General features: G+C 44.6%; 2 protein-coding genes across 3 annotated transcripts; one reads left to right on the forward strand and one right to left on the reverse strand.

The window, feature by feature from the left end:
* Positions 1–289: 289 nt before the first annotated feature.
* On the reverse strand, positions 290–9890 carry cdhr1a (cadherin-related family member 1a). 2 transcript variants are annotated; one of them, XM_057048187.1, is made up of 17 exons: positions 9565–9890; positions 8970–9065; positions 8535–8680; positions 8396–8446; positions 8215–8304; positions 7445–7531; positions 7029–7145; positions 6711–6854; positions 6268–6346; positions 6081–6181; positions 5787–5990; positions 5094–5246; positions 4853–5017; positions 4037–4104; positions 2730–2958; positions 2382–2639; positions 290–1555 (listed from the first exon to the last, which is right to left on the reverse strand). In XM_057048187.1, exons 1-17 carry the CDS (start codon positions 9623–9625, stop codon positions 1004–1006), a joined length of 2601 nt encoding a protein of 866 aa, XP_056904167.1. In that variant the 5' UTR covers positions 9626–9890; the 3' UTR covers positions 290–1003. The 2 variants fall into 2 exon arrangements, with proteins under 2 accessions (XP_056904167.1, XP_056904168.1); XM_057048188.1 differs by having other exon boundaries at positions 1417–2217; positions 9565–9823.
* A 3121-nt stretch (positions 9891–13011) lies between these two features.
* chst3a (carbohydrate (chondroitin 6) sulfotransferase 3a) lies at positions 13012–17286 on the forward strand. Its single transcript, XM_057048243.1, has 4 exons — positions 13012–13440; positions 14989–15150; positions 15231–15782; positions 15972–17286. The coding sequence occupies exons 2-4, from the start codon at positions 15071–15073 to the stop codon at positions 16666–16668; spliced, it is 1329 nt and encodes a 442-aa protein (XP_056904223.1). The 5' UTR covers positions 13012–13440; positions 14989–15070; the 3' UTR covers positions 16669–17286.
* Positions 17287–17898: the final 612 nt, after the last annotated feature.

Consider the following 17898-nt stretch of genomic DNA (forward strand, 5'->3'; position numbering starts at 1 on the left):
AGAGTATGTAGGAAGGCTCATTAAGGAGGCGTTGGTCTTAAGTTAATTGCAACGAGGCTTTGTCTCTATTCAAAGAGTCATTAAGATGCCAAAGATCTGGAGATTGCCCTGGTTTCGGTGTGTAATCCTGGACGGTTGTAGCTGGTTTCCACCAGATGGGAGCTGGGAGCCTAGCACACACATCTGAAGAATCAACACTGCCAAAAAGCGTAAATCATGTTTTGACAAATGAATGTAAAGTTTCCGGCTCTTAAACAAAATTAAGGATGAATAAAATGTCCTTAACTAATGGAATTTCATATTCTGTTTTATTTTGCCAAAAAGACACCAACAAATCAGATAAACAATGACATTTCACTGGAGATTATTCTGTCATGAAGTTCAGGGCCACATCATAAATCTTCCCTTTCCTCTGTTGTGACCCTAAAACACTCTGGGTCTGTTTTCACAGGTGAGCAGGACGGCCAGATCCATCTGTACAACCTAAACGTCCTTTAATAAATGAATAAATACATGTTTACATTTGATAATTGCTCGCAACCACCTTTAAATGGTATTTTACACCTGCGCGGGAGGATTAAAGCTCATCTTGTCTTGATCACTTTGCTTCCCCGGGCTGATCTTCTCAGTCAAGTGTCATCAAATCTCCTGTAAGGAGCTTGGTTGGCTCCCAGATCAACAAACAGTCTTGCTTGTTGAAATGTCAACATCATTCCCAACAAGGAATTATAAGCCACTGGTGTGTCGAGTTGAATTTGTCTGCTCCAACATGATAAAAAACCCCAACAAATCAACAGCCAGAAACAGAACATATAACCATAGACATGTAGTTCCCACCATAAAGATTGGAGCTGCTTTGATGGTCCTTCTGAACACACACACACACACACACACACACACACACACACACACACACACACACACACACACACACACACACACACACATTGGTCATGGTCTGGCGCTGTCCCTGGACCTTGAGGGGAGTTTGTTTTGTGGAACATTAGTGATGTTTGAGCAACTGCTTCTGCTCCAGCCTCATCTTCAGCTCTGAAACCATGGCTCTGTTCACAGTGTCCTGCATGTTCATCGCCGGCCTTTTTTTCGGTTTGATTGCCACCGTTGCTGAGACGGTGGGGACTGTCCATTCCCTGCCCTCTGGGAAGTAAGCGGGGGGTGGAGGAGGGGCCGACGGGGCGCAGGGCGGCGGTGGCGGAGGCCAGTGCCTGACCACGTTGCTGACGTTGTTGTTATAGTTGATGTTCTCTGGCTGCTGCTCCTGGGTCTCCTCTACTCGGAACCTATCAGCTGGATTCTCCTCTTTCTTGAAGGGGTTTTTGATGTTCCAGGTCTGCTGTTTCTGTGGCCTCCTCCTCACGCGGCGGTTAGGCAGAATCCGGTTAAACTTTTTGTTGCGTATGTATGTGGCAGTGGAGATGACGACTGTGATAATGACCATGAGAAGAATGACACCAGCAAGCATGCCTAGGATTTGCAAAGGCTTGTGTCTATTCTGCATCAAAAATGATCCCAAAGGCCCCCCACTGAGTTGGGTCTGTAAAAGAGCACAAGGACATTTCAAATTCATGGGACTGGACACCTGACTTCTGAATGTTGTCCCATGTCTGCACTGTAGTACTGCATTTAGTCTTCATTTGGCTTTAAGGTAACTTGTAAACATCCTGCTACTGTAACGTTGGGCTTACTTTTCATAATGTACACAAATGTGTCTTGAACATTAAAATGATCAAGCTTTTTAAAAAAATATAATTTCAAGACAAGATCAGAGAGTTTAACAGGGAAACAAGCTGAGACCATTCAGCATTTGAGAATTCCTACATGAATTCTTTAGGAATTACAGCTATTGAGCTAAAAACACAAGAAAAAAATTATCCCCAGACTATAGAGAATAATTTGTGTACTCTTTTACAGACACAGCCCTCTTCTACCACAACATTCTTGAAATATCACAATTTCCTGCTTTTGCCGTGCTGATGATCTCAAGGCGAGCTTCCTTTATGGCACAGGCCTCCGTACAATCTTTCTGATCTTGCCCTGAGGTTTTACGCGGGACTTTTTCACAGAGTTCCAGTAAATCATAGTTGAGACGAAGACCGTCACTGAAATGGCGAAGGTGACAACGGTCAAACAAATTCCGAGCACAGCCCTGGGACGCTTCCTTAGGCCCAAGAAGTATGAGAAAAATCGGGATTTGATCTGAAAACATGACAATTGCATCTGTATGAGATTTAACTTTTTTTCCTCCTGCCGGATTTAAAATTTGGTGCAGCAAAGATGTTTCACTGTTTCATTTCTCTAAAATAGAAATGCGTACATGTCCTTACATTATTCTATAGAAACTTTGGTTTTCAGCAACTTACAGCCTCAGTGATGTCAATCTTGACCACCGCTGTGGTGCTGAAGGACGGTTGGCCCCGGTCCCGGGCCTGCACCACCAGGGACCAGGTGCAGTCTGTCTGTTGGGTGATGTTCTGAATGATAGCCATGGACTTGATGTAGGACTTGAGTATGATCTCGCCCGTGTCGGCGTTGATGTCGAAGATGTTGTTGTCCGGCTCAGCTCTCATGATGGCGTACTCGATAACGTTGTTGGGTACTTCGGCATCGTCGTCTACAGCCTGTATTAATCAACAAAAAAATATTGGCAATAGACTTCTACCCCGTATCATTTCTGTTTTTTCTCTCTCATGAAATGAGGAAATTATCACCTCGATTTTCACTGGCGCTCCGATCACCATAGTCGTCTCCAGGAAGTTGTCATTGAAGGCAGGCGGATGGTCGTTTAGGTCCAGAACCGTCACAAATACCTCAGCCAGGCTGTACTTCCCCTCTGCATCCTCTGCCTTCACATAAAAGTTATACTTGGACCTCACTTCTGCGTCCAGGCTCGCCCACGGCTGGGTGTAGATGATCCCGGATGCGGGCTGGATCAGAAACCTGCAGCAGAAATTCAAGTCTGGCTACCTTTAAGATATCAATTTACTTGCTAGCGCGTCTGAAACGTATGGATGTGCTCTGTGTGATTAAAGGTATTAACGTTTTAAACGTACTGGTTGACAATCAATGATAATCTGTGAGTGGCCCAGTGACTTTCCTAAGATTCCCTTTTCGGGAATTTCGGAGGCTAATCTAGTCCACTTGTGGCTAAAGCAAAGCAAAACAAAACAAGAACTATGTTTTTCTTCACGTGGTCATCACATTTTAGCATCTTCTTCCACAGTGCAGAGCCAGCATTAGGTTATTTAGAAGTGTTTGAAGAGTGACACGCAGGAGGAGGGTGAGCTAGAGTGAACCTGTGTGAGTCACAGAGCTGAAGACGATGGTCACAAGCTCAGGCTATTTTCACCTCCAATCTCATCAGAGGATTAACAAAGACAAAGAGCAGGCAGGCAAAGATCAGGACTCTCCGATCCCATGTTTCCGCAACATATTTAAATGTGCAGAAATAAAATGATAAAGGCCTGTCTTGTAATGATATGGCAGAATAGCAACCTCCTGCTATTACTGGCTTCAGTTAGCCTCTGGTTTACAGGTCTAACCTAGACTGGAAAGGTAATAAAGATAGTTTTCAGAGAAAATCCCCCGAAAGACTGTGGTGCTTAAGTGCAATAAACAGAACAATGTTCTAATATAAAATCAAGTCTGATGTCATCTGTGTAGCCTGAGGTAGCATTTATAGTAGTGCAGTGGTCTACTAGTGAAATGCAGAATTGAGGAAGTGCTTAGGAAATGTATTTCTTTGCTTCAGCAAAATCTTTATCAAACAAGATTGACTGCAAATGATGTTGTATAACTGCCTTAGCCCTTAAAATCCCAGTGTCTCATAAAATGGAATGTTTTAAATTGAAGTTTCCCACAGGTTTTCTGGTTAATGAGCAGACACATGGGATGTTTGAGCTGTTTGGAATCTTGCACTTAAGAATACATGTTCAAAGTGTAGGCGTGTATTCGTTTGACAGAACTACTCAGTCTCTAATCTGACCAAAGTCAATTTAGGTGACGTTCTGATACTCACAAGTCAGCCCCTGATCCATAAATGGAGTACTTCACTTCACCCCAGGATCCTGAGTCTGGGTCTACTGCCTGTGCCACAACAAAAGATATTATGATTCTGGAGGGAGAACGTCCTCAGAAAAGTCCCAGATCTATCTCTGACCTCATCCCCTTGATAAAGTCTGAATTATTAGATTTGAGCCTATCTCTTTTTTTAGTGAATGAAAAACAAACAGGCAAAAAAGGGCTGCTAACCTCAACGGATTGAATGGATCTGTGCTGGACTGGAACATGATGTTACAGGGGTCAGCTATAAAAAGACTGATTTATTTTTTTATGTCATAGGAGCATGATCATGGGCAGCTAATCTGTCTGGCTCTCACTGCAGGGATGCCTGTCTCCATGTGTCCAAGGTCACTTACTGGCTGTACTTTCATCTGATTGAAATTGCCTAGGATCAACAAAACAGGCCTCTCTGATGTTCACGCAAACGCAGGATTTAAGAGCGCACCGCCCTCTTGGTTTGGTCCATTCTGTCCATGTGGACGCGACATTAATAGTGAGTTTCTGCACATATTTTTGCACAGCATTTGCGTGTTCTCTGTAATCTGGGAATTTGGTGTTACACAACAAAATGAAAGTGATAGCCATCTGGCAGCTTACCTCGCCTAGCTTTTATCTACATGTTTTTGCATATTATCCGGACTCACACTGCCCAAAAAGTCCACATTTAGGGAATTAATGCGGCATTTTGTCCAAAATCAGAATTTCTCCTCTGGTCTGAGTGACGTACATTAGCGCTGGCATGTATTTTTGAACAGGATGAAGCCTCGCTCACCGTGACTGACACCACGTTGGAGCCGCCGGGTGAGTTTTCTGGAATTCTGGCGATATAGTAATCTGTGGAGAATTTGGGAGCGTTGTCGTTGGTGTCCAGGAGATGAATGACGATGTCTGCGGTAGCACTGAATCTCTCGGGGGTATCAATTTCCACTGCGAGCAGCTAAAGAGGAGAAAGGCCAGAAATAAAGTCTGCTTTATGCATTTCATCATCAAGCTCAGGTTTTTCAGGGGCCAACCTTGTATGTGAGAAAATGATGTTTCTCATAGTCCATGGCAGCAGAGTCTTCCACTAAGATTGTCACTTGAGCCTCATTGAGGACGGTCTGAGGAACGACCCGCAGCATCCTTCCCGGTCCGATCAGCTTTAGGTTGAACTTGGCATTCGCCCCCTGCGAGAAGATGGTACGCATCAATCGATGTCTCATCAATATCTCATCATCACTGAAAAGGGATGTAACGTACGCACGGATGTATTTAAAGTAATGTGCACGATGTAATCCAACAGCCACTGTATCATCCCCCTCAATCAATATAAAAGCTCAATATCTCTCCATTATTAAAGTAATGTAGCAGAAATGAAGAGGATATCAATAACAGCTTTGGTATTCTCAGTGGAATATAATCGCGCTGATGCTGTAACAGCATTATGAGGAAATATATTTTGGATTAAGTTCATAAAAGGAACTGGAAGCAGACGGAGACTTGCATAAGCTGGCAAATGGAGAACGATTCAACGTAGTCTGGCCCGCTATCAGATGTTGTTGTTTTTTTGTTTTTTTTAAATGTTTGTCGGACAGAAAGACGAGAGTCATGTTAGATAACTAATTTGTTCAGAAAGTCAGCGGGGTTATGCAATAAGTGGTTCCTCTCCCGGGTTAGCGGGGGTGGAGTTCAGTGGTGGGTGATGCTGTTGGTGTTTATCAGCTCACCTGATCCGAGTCGTTGACCGTGATTTTCAGCCCACGCAGGATCTCGCCCTCCGGTGGATGCTCGTACATGGTCAGCTCAAACATGTTCTGCGGGCCTTTCTCCCCGTAGAATGTAGGCGGGTTGTTGTTCAGGTCCACCACGCGGATCACCATGGTAGTAACGCTGTAGTCCGAGAGTCTGCCTTGTGGACTCACTTCTGATGCCTGTACACGAGGAGGGTGTGTGTGTGTGTGATAGATAATCACTTATTGCATGTGATCGAGTGATTTGATGAGCATGTTACTTCAACTCACCCTGACTTTAATGTTGAATATTTCCCGTTTCAGGTAGATGGGAAGTCTCTGGAGGGTGATACAACCACTTGTCTTGTTGATGTGAAAAACACCATCGTCGCCTGAAAAACAACAACCTGCTGAGCAACGTCCCACCCAGTAGCACGCTCCCAGTCCTTCAACCCTAATCAGCCTCAGCCAACCTTACCCTCATCGAAGGAATAACGGATTGGATTTGGGTTTCCAACATCCCCATCTTTGGCGATGACAGTGAATATTTCAGATCCCTGTGGGAACAAAGGGATCATTTACTTACGCGCATATAAAGCTGTGACACGGCCTAAAAGTAAAGTTTCCAGGGACTGATTTGGTTTCTTTGGCTGCATCAAAATGTCAGAAAAAGTACTGACAGCATTAGTGAAAGTCAGCTTCAGTCAACCTCTTAAAAATACCAGTCAGAGCTACACTCTCCCTCCTCTGATGTGATGCTGCTGTGACATTTTGAGTCGGAGGAGATAAAGCTGCTTTCATGCGACGTGGGAAATGTCACAGACGTCCGCAAATGTTACTGAAGCAGTTGAAATTAAGGTCCTGTGTGTAAAAATTCGATTGGAACTTCGCCAAAACCCTTCAAAAGAGACACGTGATTACCGGCACTGAGATTTCATACACGTATCCAAAATACGGCGTCCCAATAAAAACGGGCGGGGTGTCCTGTGCATCAATGACGTTGATGGTCAGGGTGGATGAGGACGATAGGAACTGCTCTCTGCCGTTAAAATTACCACCACCATCCTGGAAGAAAAGTCACAATATTAATACACACTTCAGTTTTGGGCGAGCAGAATGTGCAGATATTGTATCCTTGGTGGTGTTTATTGCGTCTCTACACCTAAATGTGATGGGATTTTTAAAATAGTTTCCGGTTCAAATGAACGTGACCTATTCTAGGACACAACTGCTTGTTACCCTGACGATGACGGTGACAAAGTGCGCCTTGGTTTTCTCATAGTCCAGCATTTCTCCGGCCTTTATGCGGACGACGCCGCTGTGTCTGTCGATGGTAAACAAAGTGGACTGTGGGTTCTGCAACAGACAGCGAGACACGTTTAGAGCACGTGCTGACACACAGCGAGCCCGTTCATATCCCCTGTCCCGTCTCCAACCACTGACACGCGCAACAAATGCTGAGAGGCATTAATGAATTAAGCCATATATTTTTCTATCTCAATGTCCATCTGGATGTAAAGAGCCCATATGCTCAACAACTGCGCAGGTAGGAGAGAGCTGCTGTGTCCAGATGTGCCCTACCCCCCCACTCTATCACTCCAGACCAGCTGCTCTTGTCTCCCGTACAAACACACATGTACATGGTACTCCTGTACCTGAAGGTAGTAGGTGACTGAACCGCCTGATCCCGTGTCCTTGTCCACTGCCTGGACTCTGTAGATGCTGCTTCCACTCTCAGTCGTCTGAAGTGGAAGGAATAAAAAAGTCTCCGTCAGGTGGCAACACATATAAAACAAAATGATTTAAAAAAACGAAGGGATTTCAAGCTTTTTAAAAAAAAAAACATATTACATTTAGAGGGGGAAGTTTAATGTTCAGGAGCTCAAAAGTGTTTGGACAGTTGACAATCAGGCAGTTTGGCATCAGGTTCTGGAGTTGACTGCAGATAATACTAATGCGTTAGCATGAGGCAGCTGTATGGGTGTGTTAAAGTCCAGGGGGGCATTGTTGGCAGTGAAGGAGGCTAAAAAGAGGCCAAAAGGCAAAGAAGCCCACAGAAAACATCCCATAAAGAAGTTTACAGAATCCCTTCATTAAAAAGGGGTTTTGTTCCTTATCAGAGAAAAGAGGTTCCCCTCTGCATGCTTTCTATTTCAGTCAACCTACAGGGAGAGAAATATGAGCTGAGGTCTTATGAGATCTAGTTTTCATACAACCAGGCTCATACTTACCATTATTTAAATTAATCCAAATTTTGTTAAGCCTCTACATGGACTGGCAATGATTTTGACATGGAAATGATCATATTTTGGTGAAAGATTAATTAAATATTGTGATTTCCAAATTCAATGATGAAGAGTTGTCAGAAAAGTAGCCACACAATCATTTTTACTATGAACGCACACCCACTTTCTCCTCTACTCACCTCCATCACATCAGCAATCGCTGGCATGTTTTGGAATTCTGGCTTCTCATCATTGGCGTCCATTACAAACACCGTCACTCGTTCTACAACCTAGAAGAAAGACGATGCACCTTCCAGCGTCAGGTCTATATGCTTTATTGCCCTACCTGACGGAGCCACATCTGGAACTTGATGTTAATACCTTGCTGCGTCCATCTGTGATGCTGACAAGAACATCAATAGAGTCTTGTTTCTGAAACAATATCAAAGGGATTCATGTTAAAGTCGAACAAAGGAGGAGGAAATAGAATATTCCTCGATGAACATTGGAGACAGTTCACCTCTCTGTCCAGCTGTTCTACCAGGGTGACATTTCCAGATATGGGCTCAACCCGAAAGTATTCTTTGGAGCCAGGGTCAAAGGAAAGACCGTATCTGACCTCATGTCCCTCTGGGTCTGTCCCGTTGAGACGATAAATCTGTGTACCTGAGAGAAAAATATATAGATATAAACTGAGACACAAAATAGTGGCGGCATGACGACCACTCTGGCTGACAGATGGACGTTAGAGGAGGACGCCTCCATCACATTTCCATCCCCGGTGTCAACAGTTGGCGGCAGCAGCAGGTGAGCGCGTCAGGGTGAGGACATCTTTCCACCCAACATCTGTTCATCTATCAGGGACCGTTTAACATCCTGGACTCTCACACGTAGGCTGCCAGGAGGCCATTTTGTTGATTGGTTGCTCTGTTTGCGTGTCAGAGGTCAGACTCACCGACGGCTGTGTCCTCTGAGAGGCTGAACAGTGCCAGGTTCCCGTTGTGGCTGTAGGGGCCGTTGTCATAGAAATAGGGAGCAAAGTCGGCTTGTGCTGAGGACGCAAAGTGTTTGATGTCATTCACATTATTGCGGGTGCACTTTTATCCAGTTATTTACACAAGTGTGATTTTAGCTTCAAGTATGGGAGCTAAAACAGCAATATTTATTGCATTTCACATTCCAAGAGCCCCGTGTCTCCTGTAAGTCAGACTGGGATTACAGGTGGGTTATGTCACCCTCTAAAGACAGAGCGGAGAGCTTTGTTGGGCAAAATAATGCTCTGCCTGTTTATTAGATGAAAGGGGGGGGGGGGTTCAAGTCTAATACTCAATATCTTTTAATTGCCTTTGAAAACAGAGCTGTAAAACTATGCTGTGAATCACCCAGAGCAAAAACAGATTCAGCAACAGTGCATGTGGATCTAAACAGGCCAGACCGCAAATGGATTTACTGATAAATGCAGAAAATCCACATTCTAGTTGGCTTTAAATTAACATTTATACTGTTTTATACTGCGATCCTTCAACAGTGAAAACAGAGCCGAGACTCACCGAGGCAGACACGCGCACACAGAAGAATCAGCGGCAAATGCAGGACCTTTACATTCCTCATCCTAAAGAGTGGAGTCGTGGAAGCGCACCATGAACACGGCTTCGTGGAGAGACCTGCACACTCAGCCTTCAGGGTGCCTGTGGGTGACTACAGGAGGCTAAAGGCTCAAATGCTAATCCAATGACACTTCTTAAGAGTCACTCCTGGGATCCATCAATGCTGCTGCTTCTGCAGTCGGCCCACGATGGAAAACATACAAAATGAGGATAAATAATGGAAGAGTTCCTTCTTATTTGACCTAAATAGCAATTTTTTTCTAGTGTACTTTTGTAATTTAGGGAAATTTGGGTTCTTTTTTTACTTGGAGTTATTATTAAAAAATGAATGACATTTTAATCATTTCAACACCTAAACTAATTTCTGCTATAAATATAAATTATTTAGATGATTGAGACTTATTTTTAAATAAGATCTGTGTAATTACCAAAGATTCTTTACTTTTAGTTATGTGGACAAATAGAGGGATTATTATGATGTTTAATTGCAACCATCGTTCCAACCAATGTCAGCAAATATAGTGTAGATTCCCCATCTGCTGCTCTATTTAAGCATCTGCTGGGGAAAAATATGGCTTAAACAGGTAATGATGGTGAAGACGACTGTGAAGGAGCTGATGAGATCAGAGATTCGCTTCAGATTTTATGGTCGAAATTACTGAGAAAGCTAAATTTCTGCCACCTTCACTCATTAATTCGTTGGAATTTGAAAGCTGACTAATCTCCTTTATGTTGCCACCAATGTGAACAGTCAACAAATGTTATGTAACATTATCACAACTATCCCTCATTTTGCTGGGATGGTCTGTAAAAGCTCTTTTCCAGTGGATGAGTCAAGGTTATGAACTGCTACATCTTTCTTTATAGTGGGTAAAGTTATGTCAAATGGTCTATTGAGAGCTGCAATAAAAGTCTCCCAGGTGCAGTTATTTTCTTCTTAAAGCCCAAAGTGTACACACACACACACACACACACACACACCACGTGTATTCTGCCTGCTGTGTGCACCATTAAAATATGTTGCACGCAAAGGGATTTATATGCATGAATAAATGTTTTTCTGCCCATTCTCATGCAGCAACTAAATACTCTATAATCCACATGGTACTTTTAGAATATGCTCAGTGGGTCCCTGGTACATTAGTCCTGTAATTTAAGTTGCCCCTGGACAGATCATATAAACAATTGCAGAAAATCAGTGTTTGACGTAGGACCGATGACGGCAGCAAAAAGCCCTCAGCGTCAGCTTCTTCAGCTTTTTGACTATAGTTCCATATTACGGTCCCTGGAAGCTGAATGTTGAGACATTTGCTTCCACAGGATGAAAACGATCACCTGTCAGGTAATTTCTGTGTGCTGCTGATCAAGGCTGCGGCTTTGACTTTAATTCTCCTAGTCCTGGCAGATGGCGGGCCTAAAGATTAACCCACTATGCTCTAATCTCTTCTCATTTTGTAATGCACGGAGCCTGTCTGCGGCCGGGCCCCATCAGACATTAACATAAAGCACAATTAGCGCACGTAACCTCAGCACAGTCGTGCTCAGCCGACATCACGCTGGGTTAGCAGACAGATGATCTGCCGACGTTCAGCGAGCTCAGGTTTAATCACATGCGTGGATATACGCGCAATCTGTGATCAAAAGGTTGCGTATGCAAAAGCAAACGGTAACTATAAAAAAGCATCGCGGGGATAAAAGCTCCTTGCTCATCCAGTCATAGCAGCTTCTAATCTCGTGCCTTCAATCACAGCAGCACATGCTGACCTCTTTGTTCCTGCTGACAGAGCCATTAGTCCGCCCGCAGGGAAATTTATCTCCCCGCATCATTCGCGTGGGACTTTCACCATCAATGGGCCCCGAAAAACACAGTTCAGTCTTGAACACTGGCTTCAGTGCCAGTCCGCCGCTGACACAGCTGCAAAGAGAAACAGGCAAAAACAGAATCAGACCTTTAGCACTGACACAAAAGCTCAGAATATGCAACAAATGCCGAGCAAATATTAAATCATGCTTTTACATCAAAGTGCAAAGGTCATGTTGCTCAAAGGGCAAAGCAAAGTTGACCCACGGTTGAAAGGAATATTATCTGAAAATCCGGAGCATGTTTTCCCCGCAACATCGGGATTTGCTGCGTGAGATTATTTTACCTTACTGGAGCACGTTTTTGGACGTCTATCAAGGAGCCATGTTGACAGATAGAATTAGTTTGGCCCTGGTTCCATACAAGTCTTTAAAATGGACGGATTGTACGATGATGTACCCAAATGGATGAAATGTAATGTGTCCCTAACATGTTTGGATTAAGGCATTTTGAGTTGACAACATTCAAGTTGAATACAGTCATATTGTTAGACAGCCTACAGTAATCAATTAAATTGATGAATTGATAATTCACTGATGCCATCTGCTTCAGCTTTTCAGAATGAATAAATATTCATTCACTGAAGAATTGATTCTCTCAGTAAAAGAATGAGGCAAAAATAGAAAGGCAAACTTTGAGTAATGTTTAACCTATGCCGCCTGTGTCATCTCTGTCTGTCGCACCACCTGTTTTCATGAGAGCCTGGTTCAGCTTTACAATTTTGGATTATTATTCATAATCTGTAGTGCGCTTTGCCAAGGGCAGAGGTTCTCTTTTAGTCCAGGTCCACTCCTAAACTAGGTCACTCTTTTAATCTCTCCTTGTGGAGTACACTGAGGTTAAGGGCCTTTTTTTGGTTTCATAAACCCCACAGCCAGAACGCAGAGCGCAAAAAGCACGAATCGCATAAAAATCTTAACAAATTTGATCCATCCTTACTGTGGGGAATCGTGCAGGTATGAGGAATCAGGACGATGCAGATGGAGGGCGAATGGGGAAACTGTTGGGCTCCAATTCCTGCGTCTGCTTTTCCTCTACTTCCCCCAAGTGGTAAAAGTGCAGTGCTGCACTCACACGTTTAGATTTTCGGATCTCTAAACACACCTTCAAAACTTTAGATAGATAGATAGATAGATAGATAGATAGATAGATAGATAGATAGATAGATAGATAGATAGATAGATAGATAGATAGATAGATGGATAGATAGATAGATAGATAGATAGATAGATAGATAGATAGATAGATAGATAGATAGATAGATAGATAGATAGATAGATAGATAGAAAGAATAAAGTTTTACAGATTTAATTAGTTATTTTGTCCCAACCCTGAATTGTGTCAACAGCAAACTCGGGTTGTAATCCAACGTTTGCTGACTACAGAAAGGTGCCCTTTATTCAAGCATCCATCCCGGGGACTCTTGGTGAAACAAGGGGTCCATTTAACTGCGGGGTCTTTGGAGACCACGTGACTATGGAGCCACAGGCCCACGCGGAGGCAGAGTGATGACGTGAGGCTTGGCCACAATGGGCTCAGTGGGCTCCGGCACATGGAGAAAATTGGACACAAAGTTTGAAGTCGGTGTGTTTTTGTTAACAGCAAAGTAGATTTCAGGCGCGTGGCAGCTTCTATTTATATTTGTCATCAGTTTTACGTTATAGATCTGCAAACACGGTTGAAAAAATTGTATTTTTTATATATATATATATATACTACCGAAAACGAATTCTTTTTAGGCTTTTCTCCGTTTTTCCTCACTTCGTTTTTATTTATTTATTTTTTTGGAGGGGGTTGACTGCGCTTTACGTCCGCGCGTCCGCGCTGCCTCTCATTCATCCAGCAGAGGAGGGGACGTAATGAAGCTGCGTGTCCTTGTCCGACACAATGCAGAGGGATGCGACGCACGGACAGGACGTGGGGCATTTGGTTCCAGAGCAGAGAGATATCAGCTAAAGGTTCGTGAGATGCGCACCACATTTTCAGTCCAACCCCAACAGGATTCCCCAAACGCTCCTTTTTGATGCACACATTTGACAGAACAGAGGCAGCAGCCCCGCAGACGCGCCGAGCAGAGCTGTAAACACGCTGCCGCTGCGCGTAAAACACGACGAATGTGACAGAGGTTAACTTAAGCACTCTGTCAATCACAAATGCTCTTCTAGATTCGCTCTCTGCGGGTGTGTTTTTAACCGTTTTGCAGACCTGGCGTTTGCGCGCTGTGCATGTAGTTCACTGGATAATCAATTATCCTTTCAGTCACTGATGGCTTGGATAACATTTTTCTTCCTCGCAGATTTCAGGTTGATTTAATAGCACCGTGCCCCCCCTTCCCCTCCACCCAGATCAACACAGATTAATTATATGCAGAAGTGCTCATTAATATGTGAGCTGCTCAGTCTGGTTCAGACAGTGGTGGGAATGTTTGAATGAACGCCCCCTCCCCCCTAAATGACTGCCAGACTATTAAATGAACACACACATGAAGGAAGGGGGTCGTTTTCTCTTGGTTTCCAAATGGCACTTGTATTAAATGAATCAATCACATGAAAACGACAAACAGCACACACACAAATTATAAAGCTTTTCAATATTTGACTATAAGAGTTAATTGTTTACACCCATGGATGAACAGCAAAGCCTTCGATGGGAGTTTAGCGCTCAGACGCCACATCCAGGCTCTGAAGGCAGCCATTAATGTAATTTGTAGTGAGATGATAAACGGAGTGATGTGCGTTTCTGCTTGAGCAGATAGTCAGATTTGCCCAACGCTCCAGCGCGTCTTGAATATGTAAAAGTGCTCAGCTCGAGCGCTTCATCCTGACAGTTTGACAGCCGTGGAGTGTTAAGCTCAGATAATTGGGTGATATTTACTCACAGAGCAAACAATTACTCCACACTGGCATGGATAGGGTGTCTTTTTATGATGATTATTATTATTTTTACCCCTACTGATATGATTTGTAGAAATTATTCTCTTTTTGACAAGTCCAAATGGCAGATTTGCGTTTACAGGGGGAAAGGGCACCGCTTACAGGAGGTAACCCCCAAGAAATTAGTGACAACACTTTACGACAACACGATTACTGACCTGGGATCTGTCAGAGGGTTCGAATCTGAATATTTGATGCAAAAGTTAAGCACGTCCACTGTGGGGACTCATCAGGCTTAGAAAACCTGTTCGTATGAACCCCGCCTCTCCAGATATTTGTCTTCACCCTCAACCACTGACTCCCTGAAAAAATTTTAGAAAGCAATGCTGTGTTCATCCATGCTTCTGAGGACCAAGGCGTGCAGGTTAAGAGATCTCGCGCTGTACAAACTGCACAACATTCCTGCGGCTTCGTCCTGACTGCAGGTTGTGTTGAGCTCAGAAAACGGTCTGAATTCATCTCGTAGAGACAGACACGTTCTTCTTAGCGCTTTAAAAAAATATTTGACCGAGACGGGTCAGCGCTGTGATGTTTCACGTCGGCGCGTTTCATTTACGCCGTTCCTTATTGCAGAATGAGGCTTTAGCATCTGCAGCAGCGACCATGACCGACGCCAGACAACACTAGATGACCAGCGGCGCTACAGGACTCCAGGATGAAGACCAAATATGCCATCGTCTTCATCTGTATCGTGGGGCTGGTCATCATCGAGAAAGAGAGTAACATCCTGTCGAGGTGAGAGAACGAAGAGCCTCATTTACAGGCTGTAATCAGATCACAAGGACTGTAAATGGTTCTATTTGTGTGTCTCGCAGGGTCTCTGATAAGCTGATCCAGAGGCAGACCCCTCAGCAGACTCCTCAGACTCCGCTAGATTGCAGCAACGCGCCACAAAATGGCTCCTTGACGTTGCTCCAGATGCTGCTCTCCAAACTCGCCACCTCCACCGGGAATACTTTGATTCTGTCAGAGGACCAAGAGGAGGGAGACATCGAAGACCTGGGCGGGTCCAACTACAGCGGCGGACGAAAGCACATCCTGCTCCTGGCCACCACGCGGACAGGTTCCTCGTTTGTGGGCGAGTTCTTCAATCAGCACGGGGAGAACATGTTCTACCTGTTTGAGCCTTTGTGGCACGTGGAGCGCATGCTGACCATGGCGACGGAAACCAACAACGGGACGGTGCTGGCGGGAATCTACAGGGACGTACTCCAGGGGCTCTTTCTGTGTGATTTCTCCCCACTGGAGAAGTTCATATCCCCCCCACCTGTGGACCACGTCACCCCGTCTCTTTTCCGTAGGGAGTCCAGCGTATCGCTGTGTGAGGAGCCTGTTTGCACTCCTGCCATCAAAGATGTCTTTGAAAGGTAAATTATATTGGACGCTATGCTAACTTTAGCCCTCAGGTTTAAGTTAAGGGTTGATCATCAGAACACGGAGGTTCCGTAAATGTCCATGTGCTGCGACAGCCTGCTGTCTTCTGTCTTCTCAAAAAGAAACCCTATAACTTTGCAGATCTTTGACGTATACTTACAACGACTCCAATCCTCTCACAGGTACCACTGCAAGAACCGCCAGTGTGGACCTCTGAACTTGACCCGCGCCTCAGAATCCTGTCTTTCCAAGAAACACCATGCCATCAAGACCGTCCGCGTGCGCCAGCTGGAAACCCTGCAGCCTTTGGTGGAGGATCCCCGCCTGGATGTGAGGGTCATACAGCTGGTGCGTGATCCGCGGGCCGTGCTGGCCTCCCGTATGGTGGCGTTCTCTTCAAAATACCAAACGTGGAAGGCCTGGGCGCAGGACGGCCAGGTGCCTGAGGATGACGAGGAGGTGAAGAGGCTGAAAGGAAACTGCGACAACATCAGGATGTCGGCAGAGGCGGGACTGAGCCGGCCTCGCTGGTTGAGGAACCGCTACATGTTGGTGCGTTACGAGGACATCGCCCGATACCCCATGCAAAAGGCGGAGGAGATGTACAGGTTTACAGGGATACCGTTCAGCCCCCAAGCTAGGGAGTGGATTCTGAAGAACACCCAGACCACGCAAGGGGCGAGCGGGATTTACTCCACGCAGAAGAACTCATCAGAGCAGGCGGAGAAATGGAGATTCAGTATCCCCTTCACGCTGGCCCAGGTGGTGCAGAGGGTGTGCGGATCTACCATGAAGCTGTTCGGGTACAGACTCGTGAGCGACGAAAAGACGCTGACCAACAAGTCCTTCAATCTGCTGGAGGAGAAGCAGTTTTATTAACTCGTACATCCAACGGCTGTGAATCGAACCTGGAAAAGCTGTGAGGACGAACCAACAAAGAAAACGATGTTTTGTTAGGGTCGTTTTTTTGGTCCTACTCACCGATCCTGTGCCTCATATTAATGATGAAGAGCCAAACGGAGCTGAAAGGACGATGCCATGCTTAAATTAGAGGAGATTTTTATTGATATTGGGATGTGTTTAAACTTCAGGGATCAATAGTGAGAGTGAAAACTGTGTTTTATTTTAAATGTGTCTGTAATGCCTTTGATCCCCAGAAAATGCCTATTCTTTTTGTTTGTTTTTTAAATTTTTGGGTGGTTATTAGGCTTTATTGTCATCAAACCTTAGATTTGGACACAACCAGACAACTTTAGGCATGTTTTTTTTCCCACATGTAGAGAAATAATACAAAAAAAGTGATTCTTTTTTTAATCAAAGATCATTTTATTACACCGCCAAAAAGCCGATGAGAGAATTTATTTTTTATTGCAGGTTTTTTAATACAAGTACTGTAAGTAGCCATGGTTGAAGTCACTTCCAAAAGTCATTTCCTGCCTTGCTGATCCAGTTCTTCTCGTCAAATCGCCAAGTCAAAGAAATAAACCCCAAAAGGCCTTTGGTGTTTTAGAGTTGGTATGATTCAGCCTGATTATCAGTAAAGTCAAACCCAGGTGCTCTTCGCTCTCGGCCGTGTATGAAGGTGTTTGTTGTTACCCGCTCAATGGCTTCATTGTGTGCGCTTTAGTGGAAAAGTGCACATGGAACGGGATACTGGCTGGAAGTAAATACAAGGGTGGGCTGCTGCAGCAGGGAATGTTCTACACACTTAACACACAAGGACATTTGAATGTCCGCTACTGGAAATGGGTCAGTTTTCTCCTTAAAAGGACTGAAAGGGCAGCAGGATTTTACAGCAGCTTCCTCCTGTATTTACGGTGTTCCAGCTCTTCAGCCAGCGAGAACACAGCCTTAGGAAACACCTTCACTGTCTCCAACACACTGCAGAAGATCCTCAAACTGCCCCAATGGGCATGAAACTAAATATCTGTTGAAGTCTGTGCTCTTTTGCCCCTATTAAACACCAGCTAAGGGGAACCACATCACAGTGGCCTCCAGCCTGATGTCAGATCGTCCCACAGCAGCACAGTCGATGTTAACATCCCGTCCAAGAGGAAATGTTTGGGTTAAACCCCATTATAGGAGCTGGCACTTGTTTAGGTTGAAGTT

The sequence above is a fragment of the Takifugu flavidus genome, chromosome 11 (genome assembly GCF_003711565.1).
Source record: "Takifugu flavidus isolate HTHZ2018 chromosome 11, ASM371156v2, whole genome shotgun sequence".
Taxonomy (NCBI): Eukaryota; Metazoa; Chordata; class Actinopteri; order Tetraodontiformes; family Tetraodontidae; genus Takifugu; species Takifugu flavidus.